Below are 21,828 nucleotides of genomic sequence, written 5' to 3' on the forward strand. Positions count from 1 at the left end.
CCAATGGCTGATTATGCTGTGTGCCTGAAACCTTCACAGCATTGACAGATTTGACATCTAGTCTATTTGTTATGGCCATTTTAAAGAGTGAGAATAAACCTTGAACCACAGCCCCTTTTTTCTGCAGTACACAATCACTGCAAAGAAGACTAACAGCTTGGAATGACGTCTACAGTAAATTTCCAATTCTGTGCCACCAGGTCATCCCTAATAGGAAGGCTGCCATGTTACGTGTTGACAGTCTTTGTTTACTTAAACAGGACAGTAGGGTGATATTCTGATAAAGATAACAAACCTACGGTCTTTTTTATCAGTAGCTGAAGGCTGATGCAAAGTTCACCATCAGTGTGTTTGTCTTGTTCAGCTAAGTGAAACGGAGAGCCTTGAAAGGAAGTCTTGGGAAAGCAGAAATGTTATCATTTAAACAGGATTAATGACAGAGGGAAAATGTAATCAAAGACTACACTTCGCATGGGTGAGTTCTAATTGTACTGTCTTTGTCTCAGCCTTGATGATAAGTAAACCAAGGTAGAACAATTAAAAATACTCATAGTTCATGTTTGAGATTCTACTTGTATCCCAGAGGTACAGAACTGTGCAAAAGTATTGACGTCTTTATATTTTGCTTCCATCAAGCCAGATTTTGTGGTAATCTTTGAAAGTAGTCTTGTACATTAATTCTCCAGGCCAAGTCTTATAAAATTTGTGACACTGCCTGCTTTTTCACTTATTTTCTGTCCTTGTACCTGACCATTTTCAAATGAATTTTTAATTTCTTTATTTGTTAAGCCACGTAAACATGTAACTCTAACCTATGAATCACTCAAGCACAAAACTCTAGAAATGAACGATGTTGTCTACCCATAACAGACAACTAATAATCAGCAAATAATTAATTTTAAATTGTATCTTAAGGTAGTAGCAACCTGTGGCAAAACCACATAATTTCTTCCTGTTTCTTCAGGTGAATCATCAAAAATGCCAAAGATGGCACAGTTTCATGGGCATAGATGATTTCTAAAAATCAGTTAGCCAAAAGCTTGGCATATCTTGGAATGGTGTGCAGCATGCCCTTAAAAAATTTGAGGAAAATGGACAAATTGACAAATTCAGATATTTATTAGTATCTGAAATTCATGTTCTTAAGTACAAGAAAAAAATCCAGCAGACCTGACACAGAACCTAAGAGATCCATCTGAAACCTTAAGTTGTGCCATTTACTATTTGCCTCATCAGAAATGGTCTTAGTGGAAAGGAGAAGCATGGAGAAAAGGCTGAAGTAGGTCAGATTACATGAGAACTGTGCTGATAATAAGTGGTGAATCTAAAGTTCTGGTAAAATCTTTGTACAACAGCAGTCATTTGTATAACATGATGGAGGCTCTGTTATGGTTTGGAGCTGCATTTCAGCCGATGGTCTTGGGTCAAGGCTATCAAAATTGATGGAATTATGAACACAAAAACTGCAGTGAGATTTAGTTTCACCATGAAATACCATCTTTATGACATGCAGACCGATGATGTGAAACGATGCTAAAGATACATTGAGATGGAGGCACATGATTCGCTCCGTTGACCACTAAAGGAAGCCGCAAAAGAAGAAAAACACAATACCACCTGGAAAGTGTCTGATATACAAAGGCCTCAGTTTTTCAGCATGGCATGTTAAAAGCATACCTGGAAAAAAAAAAGCACACAATACAATACTATCAGTCATGAATTGGCCTCCTCAGAGGCCAGACCTCTGCATTATTGAAGCAGTGTGGGGTCATCTTCACAGAGAATGGAACAAAAGGTAGCCAACATCCAAAGAAGAGCTTTGGGATGTCCTTAAAGAAGCCTGGAGAAATATTCCTGAACCCTACTTAAAGAAATACCAAGAAAGTTTGCCTCAGAAAATTCAGGCTATGTTGAAGATGTAGGTGGTCATACCAAATATAGATTTTCAAGCTTTTTGAATTGTAGAAATTGTTTGTGCCTTAAAAACTGTATTTCCATTTATGTCTGCAAATGTTTCAAGAAATTTCTGCACCTATTTCCCCTTTTCTTTGGAAAGCGTAAAGTAATGAGGGGTGGCTCAAAACTTTTGCACAGTACTTTATTTCAGTATTGTGATTTGCTAAATGTAATTAAATCAGGCAAGGATGAAATGCATCTCAGAGCAGACACAAGTTGAGTGTCGCACTAAAAATGTTTTTTTTTTTTTAGCTTAATGTGTCAGTGTGATAGACAAAGTTATTTATCATTTCTCCAGCAAGTGACATGCATTAAAAGGTCAGCGCCATACACATGTGTGTGTGTTTGATTGTGTGTGAGGTGACAAAATGAATTCAGTTCGAATTTCTGTGACAAATGGCAGCACATGCAGCTGCAGAGGGCAGAATGTGGCAGGCCTTTTGCCAGTTTATGACTTCCTGCTTTAGTTACACAATTATAGTGTCAGGCTAGAATTTTCCTATTTTGTTAATATTGGTGTGTCATCCATAATATGGGTATTATTTCATCAGCTGTCACTAGTAGGAAGGATGTGAATGGCGGCAACGGGGGCTCCATTCCAGATCTTAGTAATTCTGAAGGTTGAGAGTAAGACTTCAGTCATTTAGTTTGTGTATGCACATTCCCTTCATGATATGTTTGAAATATGAAAATTGTATTTAGTATGGCCATGACGTCTGTGCTTGAACCTTGTAGAACAATTAAATAGAGCAAAAAAGATCTCCAGAGATGGGCTGTGTTGTTGTCTGTCAGTAACAAGAATCTATAGCCAAGGAGCCTCAACATCACCATGCTAAAGTCATGACAGTGCTAAATGTTGTCAGTTTTGCAGGGTTTTTTTTTTTTCGTAAACAGATGATGGTCCATCATCTTCTTCTTATCCTTATCAGGGTATAGGGCAAGAGGTGGGGTACACCCTGGACAGATCGCCAGATGCAGGGTTAACACAGAGAAACAGACAACCCTTCGCACTCACATTCATACCTATGGGTGGAATTCTGTGGGTGAAAGCCGGTGTGCATGGAAAGAACCTGCAAAGAGCACTCCATACAGAAAAACACAAGGAAAGTGGTGGAATCAAACGCAGGACCTTCTTGTTGTTAGGCAACAGTGCTGCCCAACTGATAATGGTGCTGCATGAAAAGTTAAGGTATCATCTAAGTGACTAGACTTCACACTCTGGAAATTTTACAGACATTACAAACCCGTTCTGATCTGTCCTGTGGTGAAACTGGTGAATTAACAGACAGCCAGAGTAGCTTTGTTTAAGAACAGTGGGCAATGTTTTAGCTCAGTGGGATGTGCTCGCTGGCACTCAGGAGGTGGAGCGCAGGGTCAGCGTTGGGAACACCCAGTGCATCCAACTGTGTGTGGTGTGTGTGTGCAGAATGAATGTGAGTATGTTTGAATACGTGAACGTAGTCTGTAATTTAAAGGTCCTTTTAGTACTTGTTAAAACCAGAAAAGCACTATTAATGTTCACCATTTAACTTTTTTATCCAAATCAGTCTTAGCTGTATTTACCAGTGTAATCAAAGGACACCTGTAATTAGCTCAGCATGTTACAACCTTGTTTTTGCATTCTTATGTTCAGTATTGTTCTTTTTCCATATTTCCATAACAGAAAAATAAGAAATGATCCTACCTTGTTTCAGAGGCTTGCATATCCATCATAAAGCAAACTGTTCCTTTGCGGTCTGCCACCATAGCTCAGTTAGTAGAGCATGAAACCAACGAACTGTACAAGGGCAGAGACTTTACCCGCCCCCTTCTCTTTTCCTGCCTTCCTGTCCAATCATCAACAGTTATTTCTAATAAAGACAAAAATGAATGAAAAAGGAATGAGGGGAGGGGTGGGTGAGGGGATACGGCCACTGAAAATGGTTCCAACCATAGGCTGTATATTCCAACAAGTGAAGTCCCCTCCTGCTGACCACAAAAAAGAATACAGGTTTAAGCCACTTATGAGCTGGCTTCAATTTATAAACCTGGAAGCTACGTCCATCTTTGCGTCTGCTGTGTCAGATCAAAGTGCCTCAGAGAAAAGCTTCCTGTAGGTGACACTGTTGTCAGGTCAAGGGCTGCATCGTTCCAAGGACTCGGCCGTGAAGAACACCATCTCACTTTGATGAGAACAATATTTTAGCTAAATATATATTCTGGATAAATTAAAGCATTATCAAGTTGTCTGTGGTTTCCTTTATTTGTCCTTCCCCCTGTCCTGTCCTGCAGGATAAACATCAGTGATTCACCACAAATTTATTTTTGTGATTCTCTATATGCAGCTGTTTTGTTTTGTGTTAGAGATACCTCTGCAAATACAAGAAACAAATATCTAGAAATTGTTTTAAATGATTCCACCAGTCCCTCAACTACAGAGAACAGATATCTGTTCTCCCCCTGTTCTCCTCTTCATCTCTAAGCTGCTGCTGGCTCCTCTTCCTAACACTGCCGAAATTGTCCAGGGGTGAAATGCCTCTGTCCCTTCACCTCTCAGCTCTCACCGGTGGGTTTCTCAGTCTCTCCTGAGTCTACTCACAGAAGGAAAACAACCATGGCGATTAACAACAAAAGCTGAAAACTTTATCAAGTCTCTGTTAACAATCGGATGAAAACACAATTTGCTCTTAGAATCACCTGTATATATTTTTTATATTTTAATCATAATAATGGATTGCATTTATATAGCGCTTTTCGAGACCCTCAAAGCGCTTTACAATTCCACTATTCATTCATTCTCACATTCACACACTGGTGGAGGCTACAGTTGTAGCCACAGCTGCCCTGGGGCAGACTGACAGAAGCGAGTCTGCCATCGGCCCCTCTGGCCATCACCAGTAGGTGGTAGGTGAAGTGTCTTGCCCAAGGACACAACGACCAAGACAGACAGAGCTGGGGATCGAACCGGCAACCTTCCGGTTACAAGATGAGCTTCCCAACCCCCGGAAACACGGTCACCCCTCAATCAGAGACAAATTAGAGACAAAAATAAAATTAAAAAGGGGAAACGGAACATATAATCCTGCGGAAATGTTGGGCTTTACAACAAAGGCGACAGGCCCAGATTGTATGATATAAACATGCCAAAAATTGTGCATTTACTGCATGTCTTATTATTAGTTGCTCTATACAGCAGTGTTTTCCAACCACATAGATGTGCCGTGAGAAATGATCAGGTGTGCCGTGGAAGATTATCTGGTTCCACCTGATTAGTACTGTAAGTGACCGGCATGGCTGAACATTTACACTCTCTTCCACTAGAGAGCAGTACAACTACCTGCTCTAATTAAATGGGTTGCCAACTGCCAGTAAAACAGAAGAAGACAAGATGACATTACATAACAGTCATCTTTGGTGATGTACCCGTGATTTTTCCAACCTGAAATATGTGCCGTGGCTCCTAAAGGTCGAGAAACACTGCTATACAGGATGAGAGCTCATGTAAATATGACTTTAGCACATGATGGTTAAGTCAGTCTGTTTCCTTATCGCAGTTCATGGATCAAATGTTTGGCCCAGTAAACATACTTAGTTTAAAAAGTGAACTGTCTGCTTGTTTGTTTGTTTGTTTTTGCTAAAACGTTTAAGACAAACCGGCCCAACTTTGACAGAAAACTAAACTAAATAGCCAACCAGCCAAAGTATGTTAAGTGGCGATATCACTAATGTCACATAACTTGGCTGAAAGTTAGGTAAATTTAACTTCAATTTTCTTCCTTATGCTAACATTTGTTCCATTGGATATTTGAGAAAGATAAAACTCAGTGCTTACTTTTAAAAGTTCATTTCTGGACCGCTTCACTTCAACCATCCACCATTTTTTCCAAAAAACTTCTTCAAGCTTAGGATTGGCAATGAATCCTGGAATAGGGTGGGTGTGAGGTAACTTCACGTGTGTGTGCCATTCCTCAATCCTCTCTTTTCAGTAATGAAGTAAACTTTCATTTTGCATTGATACCCATTACCTTTTAAAGGGCACAAAATGCACCACAAAGACACCCACAAACAAAAAAATCAAGTAAAAAAAAATAAGCAGAAACATTAATAGGTAGAGTGGCCATTTATGTTGTGAAGATACTTTTACTCACATTAAAGTTACCTGGATCACTAGAGTTTAAATATCAAAACACAAAGCACTGATGAGAACCTGCATGAGCTGCGAAACCCCAAATAGCCACAGTGGATATTAATATGTTAGCGTGTTGACCCAGAAGCATATGGCTGTATTTTTTTTTTTTATGTAATTAAAATATAAACTGCCTTTGTGAGGTCAAAAGAAGCATCTCTTATTCTTAATCTTCTTATGAGTTTGATTCTAATTAACAAAGACAGAAACTGATTCTTCTAGAGGCACAAATTACCTGCTGCTCTGCTGTCAACATCTGCATCACGTAAAATCATGTAAAAGCCAGGATTAGTGCTCTGTGAGTAACATCCAGGTAAAATTAGACCATAACAAGTGAACCCGCAAAGGTTTCAGCTAACACGTCTGCCTTCAGTATACAAAGTGTCTCATTAACAACTCTGAGTAAACATCTGATCCAGAAAACCTCCATTCGCCAAAGTTGCTAGCATCATTTCAGCAAATTAAAAGTTATTTATAGTGTTTACTTTCATGATTTATGAAACCTGTATTTGTTAAAACTTGTTGTATAACTAAAAACAAGAAAAAAAAACCAGATTCATGTGACACTTGTACATTGCTACATTCCTGAAAAATATCTCCCCTCTTGCAGCTCTGTCTTTTCCCCAGTAATGGTGATATATTCCTGTTGGCCAGCTGCCCAGAATATGAAGATGTTTACACCCAATTATGCCATTTCAAAACAAAGCCACACCGACTGAGACTTTTTATGCTTGTAATGACTACTATTATTTTGGCTTATCATCCTCAACAGGTTAAGAAGGACTAACTTGTCCCAAAGTGAAGGGACACATCTTAATTTCTGTACAGGCTCTATATAAATAATAGAAGTGGACAGACAGTAGTGGGTGTGGTGTTATAAGGAATATAGCAATGTGGCTAATCCTAGGCCAGAGAAATAAACCTGTTTTAATTTTCTTTCAAAGACTTACTTGGAGTTGCACATCCTAAAAATATGTATAAACATGATAACGAGCAATACAATGCACTTGTCAACGCTTCTATGCTAAAAATACTCCTATCAGTTCATAGGTGTCACTGTTAATTAAGTGGAAACAGAAGAAAAACTCAACTGCAAAGTGAGATTTCTGACATTTTTCTCCAACAATTTGCTGTAATAATGTGTGAAGTGTGAGTTTATAAATAACAACAGAAAGGCAGAAAATCTGTTTTTTTCCTTGTAGTTTTACTGAAGTAACTTTAAATTCATGAGCCAGATTGCAGTGAAGGTCCTCCTTCAGTTCTGTAGTCTAGCTCTTCAGTTGAGAGGTTTGCATTATGGAGGAGTCCCTCTTGGCCTAAAAACCACAGGACGACTTCTTCTTTCTGTGCACTCAGATTTTCTCTCTGAACAGCTGGCTTTTTGGCTAAGAGCTGTCGAGCTGGCAAGAGCTGGATGATGTTTCCTCCTGGCAGTGATAGAGCTGCTCTCTAGAATTATTTCCCCCCGTGCAGGATGCGTCTCGCTGTGTTTAGCAACCCAGGAGACGGGCATCACATCTGGTCCTGCACTCAACAGCGACAGGCAGTGAGAGCTAAATTCTCCTAATGACGGCTGGCTGGCCAACGGCCTGATCCACCAGGGCCTGGGTGTAAAGCTGGCATCCTGCTCTAGTAGAGAGAGAAATCCAAATATGGGGACCTATATGATTTGTGAAACATTGAACACATTTGGGGGGGTTCACTGGGTGCCTGAATGGAAATGAGAAAGGTTTGAGACTGAGCCTGCTGCTGCATGTTTAGCTCTGCTAGTTTTCTCCAAGGTCACACTCTGTGGTCTGAAAGCTGTTGTGTCCAGATGGACGGTAGGTCAGCTACATGATGGATACTATATGTTCATATTGATTGATACAAGACAGCAGGGATTTAACTCAGGGCTGGTTCATACACTACAAGTATCTGCAAGGTTTTTAAGTGGAATAAAACTTAGAAATCAATGATTCTGTTGTTGCTGGATGTTCTAGTTTCTCTTTGGTCAAAGTTGTAGTAAATAATCATGCCTGCTGCATTAGCGTTCTCCACAGGGCGTAAATCTGTGTCTGACAATGTTGGAAACTGGTCATTTCATTGGTTAATTTTCTGTGAACACTGAAATCACAATTATAATAGCTCATAAACCTCCTAAGTCTCATCTCTGGTTCAAGCTCTGTTGTTGTTACTACTTCTTCAGTGACAGAAGTGATAAAGGCAGAAATACAGAGATAGAATGTAATGAAGTACAAATATTTTGTTACTGTACTTGAGTATTTATTTTTTAACACATATCTGTACTTTCTACTGATTACATCAAACTGGTTTGAGCCTGAAAAGCAACACATAAAAGGCAATCCTAATGGTGTATCAATCACCAAAGATTATCATATCCAAAGACATGAAAGAGGTAATATAATTTATGCATTATTTATAGTGTCATAGGGGTTACAGTGGGCCGTTTTTTCATTGGTTTGTTTTGTTAATTTGTGATAAGTTGTGGTAGCGGCATTTCAGCTTTACAGAAGAGAAGAGAGCATAAAGGGAGTAACTTTTTTTAGTATCAGGAAATTTCAAATGCACTGTTTCTATCAGCTCATCAAATATCAGCAATATTAGTAAGTAGTGCATTTGATAAACTGGAAATTTAAAACTTATGCATAAGTCATCATTTGTTAAATAAGATATTGAATCTGTATACACTGCAAAGTTATGTTTTAGTTTTCTTCATATCATAAAATGTCCTACAAAACAACCTGAGGTATACTTACTTTGTGTTATTTAATGGCTGCATGAAAATGCTCATTTTTGTGAACGGGTTAGTTTGGCAGACTGTGTTGGATTTAATGTAAAGAAGAACATGTTGGACTGGTGCACAGTGGTGCTCATGGCCAGAGTTGGGTTACATTAAGGGTAACAGGAATGAAAATGAATTTAAGCTGATGATTCTGAGATTCAGTCATTTAATTCCACCTTCATACAAGCTTTATATCGTCTTAAAATGTGACGGTATACTACATAAACAGTATACTGTCATTGTAGAGGATGAACATCAGCCAAGAAAACTCATGAAACATCTGCTTACATCTTGTTGAATTCAGTTGTGTGTACTCCATAAAGAGCAGTAAACCTGCAGGTCAGCTGATCATAGCTTGTACACAAAGAAAATCCACTGGCGCTCACAACAGAACTGATTATTTGAAGGCAGACTCTTCAGTAATAAAACAGAGAAAACCCCAACAATCATATGACCCCTTATGAGCAAGTGGTTGGCAACAGTGTGAAGGAAAAACTCAGTTTTAACAGGAAGAAACCTCCAGCAGAACCAGGCTTAGGGAGCAGCAGCCATCTTTTGTCTTCAAAAGAGTTTACTTTCTTACTTTGAGTACATTTCAGAGCCTGTACGTTTTCACTTTTACTTGAGTAAAGAAATTTAATCAATACTTCAACTTTTACTAGAGAATTTTTAGATAGTATATTATATCTACTGTATAGGCATATATCCTAAATATTTAAACCAAAATCCGTATCCGTATATTATCACATCTCACTTAGGAGTAAAAAGAAACCTCTAAGCTGGACAGAAAATCAAATTTGATTTATATTTTGATGTATATATTAACATCACCGATATTAAAATATAGACAATTCTGATAAGATTATTTTTCTTTTAGCATTCCTCAGCCCTAAATCTTAAGCGCCATTTCAATTAATGTCCTCAAAAAATGTTTTCGTTTCCTTAAATTAGGGAATAATTAAAGACAGCAGCAATGACAATAAGTGTATATTTTTCCAAAAACTGATAAGAAACCAAAAATTAACTTAATGTGTTTATCATTTGTAATAAATATCTGTTTTTCCTTTTTTTTACTCTCACATTATCTTGTTTGCAATAACAATAATTAAAAAAAAGAAAGATTAGATAATAAAAAAAATGATGATTAGCCTTACCAGCAATATCCTCTGCTGCTGAATGAAGAAAGAGTTGCCATCTGGGAAACTTAGATTTTCTGTTGAGGAAGTTCAAACATCAAAGACTTTGCCTAAAAACATCCAAACAAATACACCCAAAGAGATTGTTAGCAGTGTACCAACATATAGACAGTTAACGCATATCAACCTCATTTCCTACAAACATCTCAGCTGGATATCACTGAGAGTGTTATAAAACTGCTGTAGTCAGAAGTCTGCTGTCATGAGATACAGAAGCACAATGAGCGCCTTGAATATACTCCAGAGTTTGCTTGCAGTAATGTGATGGTCATTTCATGCCTTTTTGGGGCTCACAGATACACACTCCTTTATCACTGTGAAGAGTTTGAAGAAATTTGTTTGGAGAAGTGCAGGGGCTGACTTGCTCTGTATGACAGTTCCGTTCAAAGATTCCTTGTTAAAAGAAGTTGGGACTGATCTTTTGAAACAGGAAATAACAGGCTTTTAATCTCCTTAAATGTCTGTGAGCCCGTCTGATGTACAGAAACAGTATGGAGACGAACATCCGACTCAGAATAGATTTTGGTAATCAAAGTTGCTTCTTCATGAGCACTGAAACAGAGTTTTACTTTTAAAAAACATAGTTGTGTGCGAGAGAGAGAGACCCAATACAATATCATCATTATACTCAGCTCACAAAGTGATATCATTGCAGCTTTAAACATTTTGCAATCTTCCAAGTGGTAAACTGAACAAAACTGAGTATGTCTAAGATATTTTTTTAGTCTTTTTGCTACAAATGGAACGACTGACCAACCCTGTGAATAAAACCCGTCAACAATATTGCATCCACATGATAAAATGACTGAGCCTTACACAGGAGTATCGTATCTTGTATCTTGTTTACTGAACCTTCTTTTCAATACATATTCAGAAAATCAGCGTCCGTTTCACTGCCTCCTACAGGACACTCTCTTCTTCCACTTTCTTACAAACATTAATGTGACACAGAGCCGATACTGCCTCTCCTGGCATTACCATTGTAACAACACACTCATTCTATCTGTTTCTTTCAGATGAATAACAGGAACTTAGGATGTATGTATCTATGAATAATAACTATTATGCATACCCATATATTTATATGAACAACTAAGTTCTTGCGATACCACAGTAGATTACTTTACTATTAAAGTATTTTGAATGTGGGACAGCAGTCGCCAGTTTTCTGTGATATAATGAGCTCTTTTGGTCTAATAATAACGTGATAGTGAAAATGTTGAAAAGTTGATGCAACCCTTTGTGCTGTACTCAAACTTTCCTCAATTATTCTTTCCTTCTACAGTATGCAGAGAGAAATCTTTAAAGGTGATAGATTTGCTGAAGTGTGATGTAGTTTTTCCATGTTCAGCGTTTCTAGTGTTGGTGAGCTTTTCATTTGAGTAGACTTAATGTTAGCTTAATCGTCCTCAGCTGATGTTAATTGGAATTATGACCCATGAGATGAGCTTTCATATTGGTTGTATTCTCAGAATATTTTCCTTTTATACAACATTTGCAAATCCCTTGTGTCATATTCATTTCCTTTGTCTTATCCATCGTAAAATAAATAAATCCCAAATAAGTCCATACAAGTGATTTAAACAAAGACAGTGCTTTTTGTTCTCCAATCCCTCCATGTTTGTTTTAGCCACTTCCTCCCGATACTGACTGTTATCTCTGCAATTTTACTGGAACCTGTTCCTCTATTATTCATCCTCCACCCCGGTCGGCTCAAATGACTGCACAGTTGTGGAAACATGTGGCATGCTAGCTTTAGCTAGTGCACTTGATGATCCCGTTTTTGTCTTTGCCTGTTTATCCTTCTTTTGTACATTACCAGCTAACCTCACCGCATCTGACACATTTTATCAATCTAATAATAATAATAATGGATTGGAATTATATAGCGCTTTTCAAGGCACCCAAAGCGCTTTACAATGCCACTATTCATTCACTCTCACATTCACTCACTGGTGGAGGCAAGCTACGGTTGTAGCCACAGCTGCCCTGGGGCAGACTGACAGAAGCGAGACTGCCATATCGCGCCATCGGCCCCTCTAGCCAACACCAGTAGGCAAGTAGGGTAAAGTGTCTTGCCCAAGGACACAACGACCAGGACAGAGAGCCCGGGGATCGAACCGGCGACCTTCCGGTTACAGATATGCTTGTAATTGTAGTAAGCTAACAAACAAAAACAAAGAAACAAAAACCTAAACAGTAACAGCTGTCTCCACCCCTCTGTCAGCCTTGGTGCTGGTTTAATACCTTGTTTTCAACATGGATCCATTTTAGTGACTAGATAATAACCTTTTTTGATGGTTGAAGACTTTCAGTTGGGGAAATATTGGATCAGAGTAAACAATTCTAGATGATTTATTATCATTATGTAACACATGACTGAACAACAAAATTGTAGATGCAGTCCCAAAAACAACAAAAAATGAAGAAATTATTTAGTAATTTTAAAAAAATCTGTTTTTCATGTTAAGTGCGGAGGTTTCATTGTCTTACAGCCTGAGGAAAGAACCTGCTGTGAAGTCTTGTGGGATGACAGCAGATACGTCTGCTTGTCAGACAGCAGCAGGGTGAACAGGGGTGTTGCTTTTTTGTTTTTTTTTTTGTTTTTTTCATGTGCTTTAGGCCCTGACACCTCACTGGTATCTCAGAAGCTTGGTACAACATTGGTGCTGGTGATATTCTGGGAGATTCTGATCACCAGCTGCAGAGTCTTCTCCTGGGGTGTATATGTCCATTATCAATTGATATTTTCAGTCCGAATACAGTGTAGTAGAAGTTAACAAGAACTGAAGTTTTAAGCCTGTTGCATTAATGTTTTGGCCTCCTTTTATTTTATTTATTTGTTTATTTACCATGTTTGAGAAATGATTAGTAAACCAACCATCTATAAAACCATCTATAAACTGACAAATACAGGTACCTGCTACATGGCAGCAGCAACCGCTAAAGGCAAGCTAAGTCTAAGCTTAGTTATGGCACCTCTGGTCAGTTTTTTGGGTTCTGATCATTTACTGATAATGCAAATGCACAAAAGGACCAGCCAATTACTCCCAGTATATATGGCTGCAGCACACAGACACATGCTATCTGCTAATTAGTGCAAGAAATAGGCTCTAAAACATTGTTTTAATGGCTGATGCTTTGTGTTTTAACATCAGGGATTGAATCCCTTGGAGCCAGCCTCAAGTGGTCATTAGTGGAACTGCAATTTGATGTGTCAGTGACCGCTAGGCTTTCTTTACTATGGTGGAGATGTTTGATGATCATGAAAAGTATCAAAGACAAAGAATCTGATTAAGCATACACCATACAACACCAATGGGAAAATCTCTCTCTCTTTTTTTTACTACTTTATATCGAAGGTTTCAGTTTTATTTTATGGTTGAGGTGATGCAGTTAGAATAAGCTAGGAGAAACCTACCATGCTCGTCCATTTGAGAGCTAGCAGTACTCATATTTTACTCAGCAATATGACAAATATGTGTCAGAAAAGATGCAGAAACTGTTGAGGAATCCTGAGTTTGACTTTGGAGCCTTTTGCTGCTAGTTTTTCTTTTTGGGTCAACCTTGAGGAGCCCTCCCTCTGCTGCCTTTTCACAGCACACTGAACAGCAAAAGGACAGACAAGGTGCATGTTAAGTGAAGGTGGTGGCTCCTGTCATAGTCGACCTGGGTGCTATCAGGACGGGATCAGTCGTCTGTGTCTGGATGACAGAACTGCCTGCGTCTCCATCACTGCAGTGTCCACAGGCGTCTTTCGGCCTCGGTGTCATGACAGCCAGCTCAGCATGACAATAGGACAACTAAAGGGGACAAGCCGTCTGCTGTCAGCAGTTAAAACCAAATCCTGGGCTCCTGCCATCAACATATGTCCAAAATCTGAACTATTAAAACTTCACCTCGACGCTGATATAAATTTACTTAAACAATGTTGAAATGCTTATACAAATATTCAACATCTCCTGTCAAAATTAGACATTTGGCAAAGATTTAGGAAATGACCTTTAAAAAGTTTTGCTATTTGCAGACTGGTGTGCAGATCCTCGAACTCCCCCGAAGGACTGCTGAACATTGGCTTAAGAAGCAAAACCCCTAAAACTCCCATCTGTTAAAAAGAAACGAGATGTCCTGATGATTACAAGAATCAGAATCAGAATACTTTAATAATTCATAAGGAAATTATGTACGAGGAGACAATATTTGGTTAATTTCCTAAGGAATATTATGGACTATTAAAAGGGAATATTAACAAAGCAGTTTTGCTAAATGTTGCAAACTGGCATAACATAAACATGTTGACCTGAAAAAGTGCTGATTTCGAACCACTCCAGAGATTTGATTGTTGCTGCTTCTCCAGTGTGGATTCTAGAAATTTGTATTTTGTAGACTGAACAACCATTTTTTAGCAATAAAAAAAATTATAATAATTTGTTTGCCTTACTTTAATCAGTCAGCAAATTACAAACTAAGCATTGACCATGATGGCCAACCATTCTGTAGGCCCGGCCTCTGTGACTTGGGTGGAAGTGTTTTATAGTGGAAATAGTGGATGTTAGTTCATTGGGTTCTGCAACATCTCTGACCACACTGTGATCATCACATCATATAAGAAAACATGCAGGCACATTTCTTATTTCTAACAGAGACCACAAAAAATGATATAACCCAATAGATCCTCACAATCATCACTTGCACCTTAAATCCATGTCGCAGAACTCCAGGTTTATTTTTCTGCTGGGAAGACAGCAGGGAGCCAGTGTTTGCTCAGCTAGTAAATAGACACACAGGACATGTGATGAGTGAAAGACCAGTTTTTTATAAACTTAGCCCAAATACACATCCATCCACCCATCCAAATCTGTTGTACAGTGTTTGCGCTATTTGTATGGATTTGTTGGACTGCACATATTTTGTGTTTGGTCAAAGTGCTACATTCATCCAGTTGTTTAGTGTGTACATTGTGTGATCACTAAAGTTAAGCATTAGTTTGAAGCACTAAGTGGAAATCTTATCAGCATAAACTTTGTGTTCAGTTTAAAATAAAAGCACACAAACTTCGTAGACTCTTATTGTACCTCTGTCACTATTCAAAGCTATCCTCCCAGCCTTAAGAATTTTTTTCTGCTCATTTTCTGCAACCCCACAGAAGAGAAATGTGTAATTTATTCAAAGTCCATGTTTGCTATAGTAATTAAATTCCTTCGTATGTTTACATTTTGTTTATTTCACCACTGTGACTAGTTCATTTAGCATTTTGGGAAGGCTTCTTTGTCTGAGAGAAAATCCATTTTCTAGCTCCTACCATTCACCGCCACACACAAGTACACTGATTATTCCGGAGGCACAGAGCGGGAGCGCGGGCAGGAGAATGCAGGATGAGGACCTACAACTGACACAAGGTGCAAGCACCACCAGTGGCCTCAATCAGTCACGAGGTGCCTCAGCACGAATGGAGCAGAGAGGTTGTTGTGCTGGCAGCCCCCAGCAGCATGATTAAGGAGCCAGCGGTGTGATTACGCTGCTCGCCTTATGAATGGAGTAATAGAGGGAGGCATAGTCTGGTGCTAAATTCTCCTGATGGAGGTGAGACATGAGTATGCGGTGGGGAGGAGTCCGAGGCCCTCCCATGTGACCGAGAGAAGATAAAAGACTGACAATAGATAATTAAGGAACTGCCAGGACCTCTTTTCTATTCACATGGCTGTATTATTAAAGGGGATTCAGTCAGGAAGAATATTAATATAAACTACAGCCCGTGTGACTCAGATGAATATAAATTGGGGCCGGTGTGTGGAGGAATGCATTAGGGAGTGTTTATCAGGAGCACAGTGGAGCACGGTGATCATGAGAATGGGCTCCACACTTTGCCAATGAAGCTGTGTCGAGCTCCGGTGAATTAACAAACGCATGTCATCAGCAACAAAGGTGCTTTTGAGCAGTTTGCATGTTCACATATTTAAATCGCTGCTGCAGAAAAAAGTCACACAGCTGCAGTTTTTTTGCATATTAGTCTTCGTTCATTCAAGCTTCATCACTTTCAATGATTCAAAAAAAGAAAGAAAAAGAGTTTAAATCCCCTGTTGAAGAAAATGTATTTTTCAAGCTACATAGTACTAAAGAACATTAGGCAGAAAAGCATTTCATTCGTTAAGCATCAGTATAATCAGTTCATCACAGAGTAAATATATTTCAGGCAGTGAAAAGGTGAGACTTTTCTGTGTCGTAGTTGTGGTTGAATTTGGTAAGTTTTTCATATCTGTGGACAAAAAAGGCTTATCTGCTGTAGGGGTTGTTGAGATGGAAGTACCTCTCCACATGGATTTCACAGATAAGTATTCAACCTTGTGCAATTTGGAGGATCCTTTTATCCAAAACACCCGACTGAACCTGCAGCTGTATACATTTTAAAGATGAATAAGCCCTGAGAGAAAAATATGACAGTGCCAGAAAACATTACCTGTGCTGAAACATGAATATACTGGCTATAATATATTTTTTTTCTTCCATAACACATATCAGTGGGAAGGAAATTTCAATGATGAACCACTGAAAAAGTCAAGGATATGACTTTAATATAGAAAAAAAATCAGAAAAAAACAAAATTCTTAAAGTTTTCTTCATCTTCCTTTGAAGATAATGACAAGTTCCAAATTAGAGTTTAGATTTGCATCCAAAAACTTCAGTTTTTCCCCCTTCATTAATCAAATGGTTGTATCCCTCCAGATATGTCCCTTACAATCTCCTAAAGGCCAAGATGACTTCTTGAAACGAGCCAGTTTGTCCATCCAACAGTCCAAACATCAAAAAATAAATGTAATCTTTGTTTGATAGATTTCTCAGTGTTTTCAAAAATTATAACCCAAGTTTCCCTTTGCAGGAAAATCCTGCAGATTACCCAGGCAGTTTTGCCGATGTGGTGGTGCTAAAAAAAAAAAAAAAACCAGGAAAAGCCTTTCATTCTTATAAATTAGAACACCATAATTTGCATAAGAATAGTTTGCCTCATCAGTGTTGATGGAGATTCACTCTGTTCTCAGGGACTTCTCAGTTTCATTTTCATTAAATGTCTTCTGCCTGCAACACACTTTAAATGGCAGTATTTTTACCTTCACAGGTAGGTGATTCCCAAATGAAAAGCTGGCATAACGTGACTTTATATGATTTTATAGATTAAGTTATAAAATCACCTGATACAAAATGAGCTCTAACTGGATCAACTTAAGTATGTAGTAAACACAAATACGAAGTTTTCAATAATACGTGATTTTGTAAAAAATACTAAAATAGGTTTTAATGCCATTTTGAACAATTTTGAACATACTTACCCTCTATTAATCCATTGTTATTTGCTTATCTAAAGTCAGGTAAGGGTGGCAATAGGCTAAGCGGGTTTTTCCAAATGTCCTTCTCCCTAGTCAGACTTTCCAGTTACTCCTGGGGGATCCTGGGGCGCCTAAAGACCAGACGAGATATATAATCTCTCCAGTGGGTTCTAGGTTTACTCCAGGGTCTCCTCTGAGTTCAGTGTGCATGGAAAACCTCCAAAGGAAAGTGTCCAGAAGGCATCCTAAGCAGATGCAGAAGTACCTCAATGAACATAGGTGAGGGTTGGGGTGCAGATTGACTCGTAAAATGAAAACTTTCCTTTGAGCTCCGCTCTCTTCTTACCACGATAGTCTGGTACGATGGCCACATTGCTGCTGAAGCCTCATCAATCCACTAGTCCAAATCACAGCCCACCTGCTCATCACTTGTTAACAAGATAATTGAAGTCCCCTGCTTGAAGTAATAATAATAATAATGGATTGCATTTATATAGCGCTTCTCGGGGCCCTCAAAGCGCTTTACAATTCCACTATTCATTCACACACTGGTGGAGGCAAGCTACAGTTGTAGCCACAGCTGCCCTGGGGCAGACTGCCAGAAGCGAGGCTGCCATATCGCGCCATCGGCCCCTCTGGCCATCACCAGTAAGTAGTAGGTGAAGTGTCTTGCCCAAGGACACAACGACCGAGACTGTCCGAGACGGGGCTCGAACCGGCAACCTTCCAGTTACAAGACGAACACCCAACTCTTGAGCCACGATCGCCCAGCAGAGAACCATGGCCTCAGGCACTTGGAGGCAGTGACTTTCTTGTACAAATATTTTTTTTAAGCAAACGAGTACTTGAAAAGCAAATATTGGTGCTATATCACTAAAATACACAAAGAATATACTTTCTTTACCTTCAGTTAGTCAAATACATTTCACATTTTACCTGAGAGCTAAGATCCAGTCACACAGAGACCTGTTGGCAACCACCGCTCACTAGAAGACAGGGGTTGCAATTGCAATTCTTTCTAGCTGTAAGTGTCACATTCACTTGCAGTATTCATGAAAGATGCTAACTTGTCTGCAAAGACTGTTCGCTTTCATAGTAAAAGTCATGCATTTTCAATTGTTTTGGGGGGTTTCCCCCTCCGATTCTGGTTTGGGTCGCACTTTTTCAAGTTTCACTACTTCTCAGTAAGCAGCAGGCGAGTGTTTGCAGATAAATCGTTGTCTTCCATGCACACTATGGGCAACTGCGGTAATCTGTTAGTGACCAAAGCAATCACAAGGAGGTTTTTGGTGCAGGACGCTCTTGGTGACTGATTTCAGCTGACACAGCCAGTAACCTCCAGCAATCATTCACGAACCATGGGGGAATACACATTGTTTCCCAGCAGGCTTAGGGAAGCTGATTGGTCTCTGTGTGGCTGAGGCCTGCAATAACAAAAATACACACACATTTTTGCATGAAACTAAAAAGTCTTAATTTATGTATTTTTTTTCTGCTTCTTACAGTTATCTTAAGCATTCTTTGCTGCAAGATAAATGCACCCAAAGGGAAAACAGACTTGTGACCTTGTTCTTGTTGCAGAATAAATAACGGTCAGCTTGGCTCCTAAAGGAGCCTTTATTCCATAGCTGTAAAGCGGCCTCTATAGAAGGTCACTTTAACAACAAAAAGACACAACGATACACTTGGTTCATGATATATTTTTTATTGTTGGGTAAAATGACAAGCGTGTTTTCTCTATATAAATAACAATCACATGAAAGAACATACGAGACATGGCTATAGGGAAGTGGAATCAGTGTTTGTGATCACAATGTGCTGCTTGGGAACAGGATGTCCATAATGATAGCTGTGTGTTTTGTTTTTCATTCTTAAAAAGGAGTGTGCTGATTTTCTGAAATGAACAGAACCTGGCAGAATCTGTACACTGATGAGAAACGAATGGAGTCACAGCCAGCCGCTATGTACAGGACATTAACAGAGAGAAAGGTCAGAGGTCGTCATCAGCAGAGTCGGGGTTTAAAACAGGAAAATTTAAATCAAAGTATATACGCTTTAACTGGAAAGACAGAATGACTATATATAATCTGTACACATCAAAAGTTCATACTAAATTTGAGATACAGTTGCCCATTGTGATTCAGAGTCATAGAGTGCTAGGGTGAATATGCATAGAAATGTGTCCAGCTAGGAAACGGTTTCATTGACTACTGCAGTAGCATCTAGAAAGAGCTGCTTCTCATGCTCAAAGACCCTCTACACGGCACAACCACATCTACCCCAGTCCCCAGTGTGCTAGTTCATCATTACTTCACATTAAAACATTCACTTGAAACATGCTGTCAAACAGAGCAGACTACGCATGTGCTCCACATTCAGCTACACTCTAAGATGCTTTTCTTTTATTTGGTCCAGGGATATTAAAATTATGACAGAATTTTCTTCACACACGAGTGCTCTATTGACTCTTAGCTAAGGAACATTTTTGAAATATTTTAAATTTCACAATGTGTAAAGCTGGCAATATTTACCTAACATCACCACTGACTTTCATTTTTCTGCTTTAGACTATAAATGAAAAGAAGAGGAAAAAAAAAACTATATCATTCAAAACCTTCCAAAGCTGGTTATAATTTCGGATCAAAGGTTACAGAGCACACAACCATAATGAACCACTCAGTCTCCACTTCAAACAGGATGGGATCACAGCAAGGGCTCGTTTTAATTAGACAGATTTGGCTGCATTCGATGGACGAGAGCTGTAGATTTGTGAGGAACCACTCACACTCACCATGAATGAAGGGGTCAAAGAAAGAGGTATTAGTCTGCAGTCACACTGGGAATAATTATGCTAATTCCTCTGATGGAGGGGAATTTTCCTTGAAGGCACAGGAAAAAAGTTGGGAATGGGAAAATTGAAATTATAAGATTTAATCTGGGTGTATACAATATATATGTATATATGCGTTTCTGCCGATTCACTTTAGTTTGTTTTTGTTAAGAGATTATCTACAGCATTCCCACACACTGAATACAACCGAATAATAATGCAAAGTTGCACATATTTATGATTTCATACCAATTTTCCTGAAAAAAATGTTACTAGCAAGCAACTTTGATGTAGAGGCAAACCACCAGGTGAAAAGAAAACAAACAAACTTGGCTTCAAGACAATATCAATCAATTATGCCCTCACATATTTGTTCTTTTTTTTAGCATTTTTTATTTTATTTTATTTTTTTCATTTTCGGATGACAGTCCCTCATCCGTGTGATGAAGTCAATTTGGTTTCTGAATCTGTGGTTTTCATTATCGGACTCCCACAAAACTAAAGAATCTGCAACAGAATTCAGTGCATTAGTACCTTTGAAAGGAAAAAGCTCACTGGGTCTCATCGTCATGACCTAAGACTCTCCCACCCACACCACCACGTTGCCTTTGAGGACATCGGTGATCTCACAGTTGAGCTTGTTGAGCCGTCCATCCAGGATGAAGAGGGACTCTCTGGACGGTGTCATGAGGTACTGTCCGAACAGTCCGCTGCCCGCCATGATCCTGTTCTTGCTGCTCCACGGCCACTCAAAGGACTTGGTCGGCTCCTTCAAGCTCTTGATCATCTTGACTTTGCCGGTGCTCAGCTCCACAAACAGAGCGTCAGTTTGACGGCCGGAGCTGCCGAAAACGTTATACTGGTGGACTTCGGTGAAGGAGCGCTGGAAGGCCAGATCAGATAGGTGCAAGTTGGTGTGGATATCGAAGGGTTCCTGGATTTGCCCTCGCTCTGAGATCGTCTGGATTCTCATCAAGCCATCACTGTCATCGACAGTGACCAAGTAGTGGCCGTCTGGAGACACATAGGGAGTGCCAGTGATGTCACGGTTTTGTCCAATTACGCTGTCTGTCACGCTGTCTAAGATGAGCTGAGGCTGCGTGGCACCGGTAGAGTCTGGCCTGCAGTTAACAAAGTAATAGCCACCCAGATGGGTGTAGGCTACAGACTTGGGGATGCAGCTGTACTCCCATAAACTGATGTTTTTCACATATGAAGTCGTCTCCAGGTCAATCTTGTGTAGGACAGGCTCATTTCGATGAAGGATGAGGCCAAATCTGCAGAGAATTTAAAGAGAAAAACAAAGAAAAGATTTAATCAATATCACATTTTTCTTCTGAAATCCAAATTAAGAATCAAGAAACTGCCAACCCAGTTGACTGGTTGAGCACTTTGTACAAAAGTAGGGTCAGAACATATCCAAAATATTTCGGTTTACCTGAGCATGACTTTAGCGATACATTTTTCTCATTTAAGACTGTCCAAGCAGTAATGCACAACTGCCCAAATCTGCAGTTTGTTTAATAAACTCTTGAGGCTTCCTTCGAGATCAAATGAATCCCCACAGACCCCGT

The 21,828-nt window shown here is 39.3% G+C and overlaps 1 protein-coding gene and 1 long non-coding RNA gene across 3 annotated transcripts in view; one reads left to right on the top strand and one right to left on the bottom strand.

The window, feature by feature from the left end:
• The first annotated feature begins 317 nt into the window (after positions 1 to 317).
• Positions 318 to 21,828, top strand: part of LOC145430182 (uncharacterized) — a 35,374-nt gene continuing 13,863 nt past the window's right edge. Inside the window, exon 1 of the long non-coding RNA XR_013910625.1 lies at positions 318 to 475. This is a non-coding gene — a long non-coding RNA (uncharacterized LOC145430182). The remainder of the gene's footprint in view (positions 476 to 21,828) is intronic.
• fstl5 (follistatin-like 5) overlaps positions 19,114 to 21,828 on the bottom strand; it is a 198,655-nt gene continuing 195,940 nt past the window's right edge. For both annotated transcript variants that reach the window (XM_026182987.2, XM_026182971.2), the window contains one exon: positions 19,114 to 21,531. In XM_026182987.2, coding sequence (XP_026038772.2) covers positions 20,829 to 21,531 — 703 coding nt within the window. In that variant the 3' untranslated portion in view covers positions 19,114 to 20,828. The remainder of the gene's footprint in view (positions 21,532 to 21,828) is intronic.

The sequence above is a fragment of the Astatotilapia calliptera genome, chromosome 2 (assembly GCF_964374335.1).
Source record: "Astatotilapia calliptera chromosome 2, fAstCal68.1, whole genome shotgun sequence".
Taxonomy (NCBI): Eukaryota; Metazoa; Chordata; class Actinopteri; order Cichliformes; family Cichlidae; genus Astatotilapia; species Astatotilapia calliptera.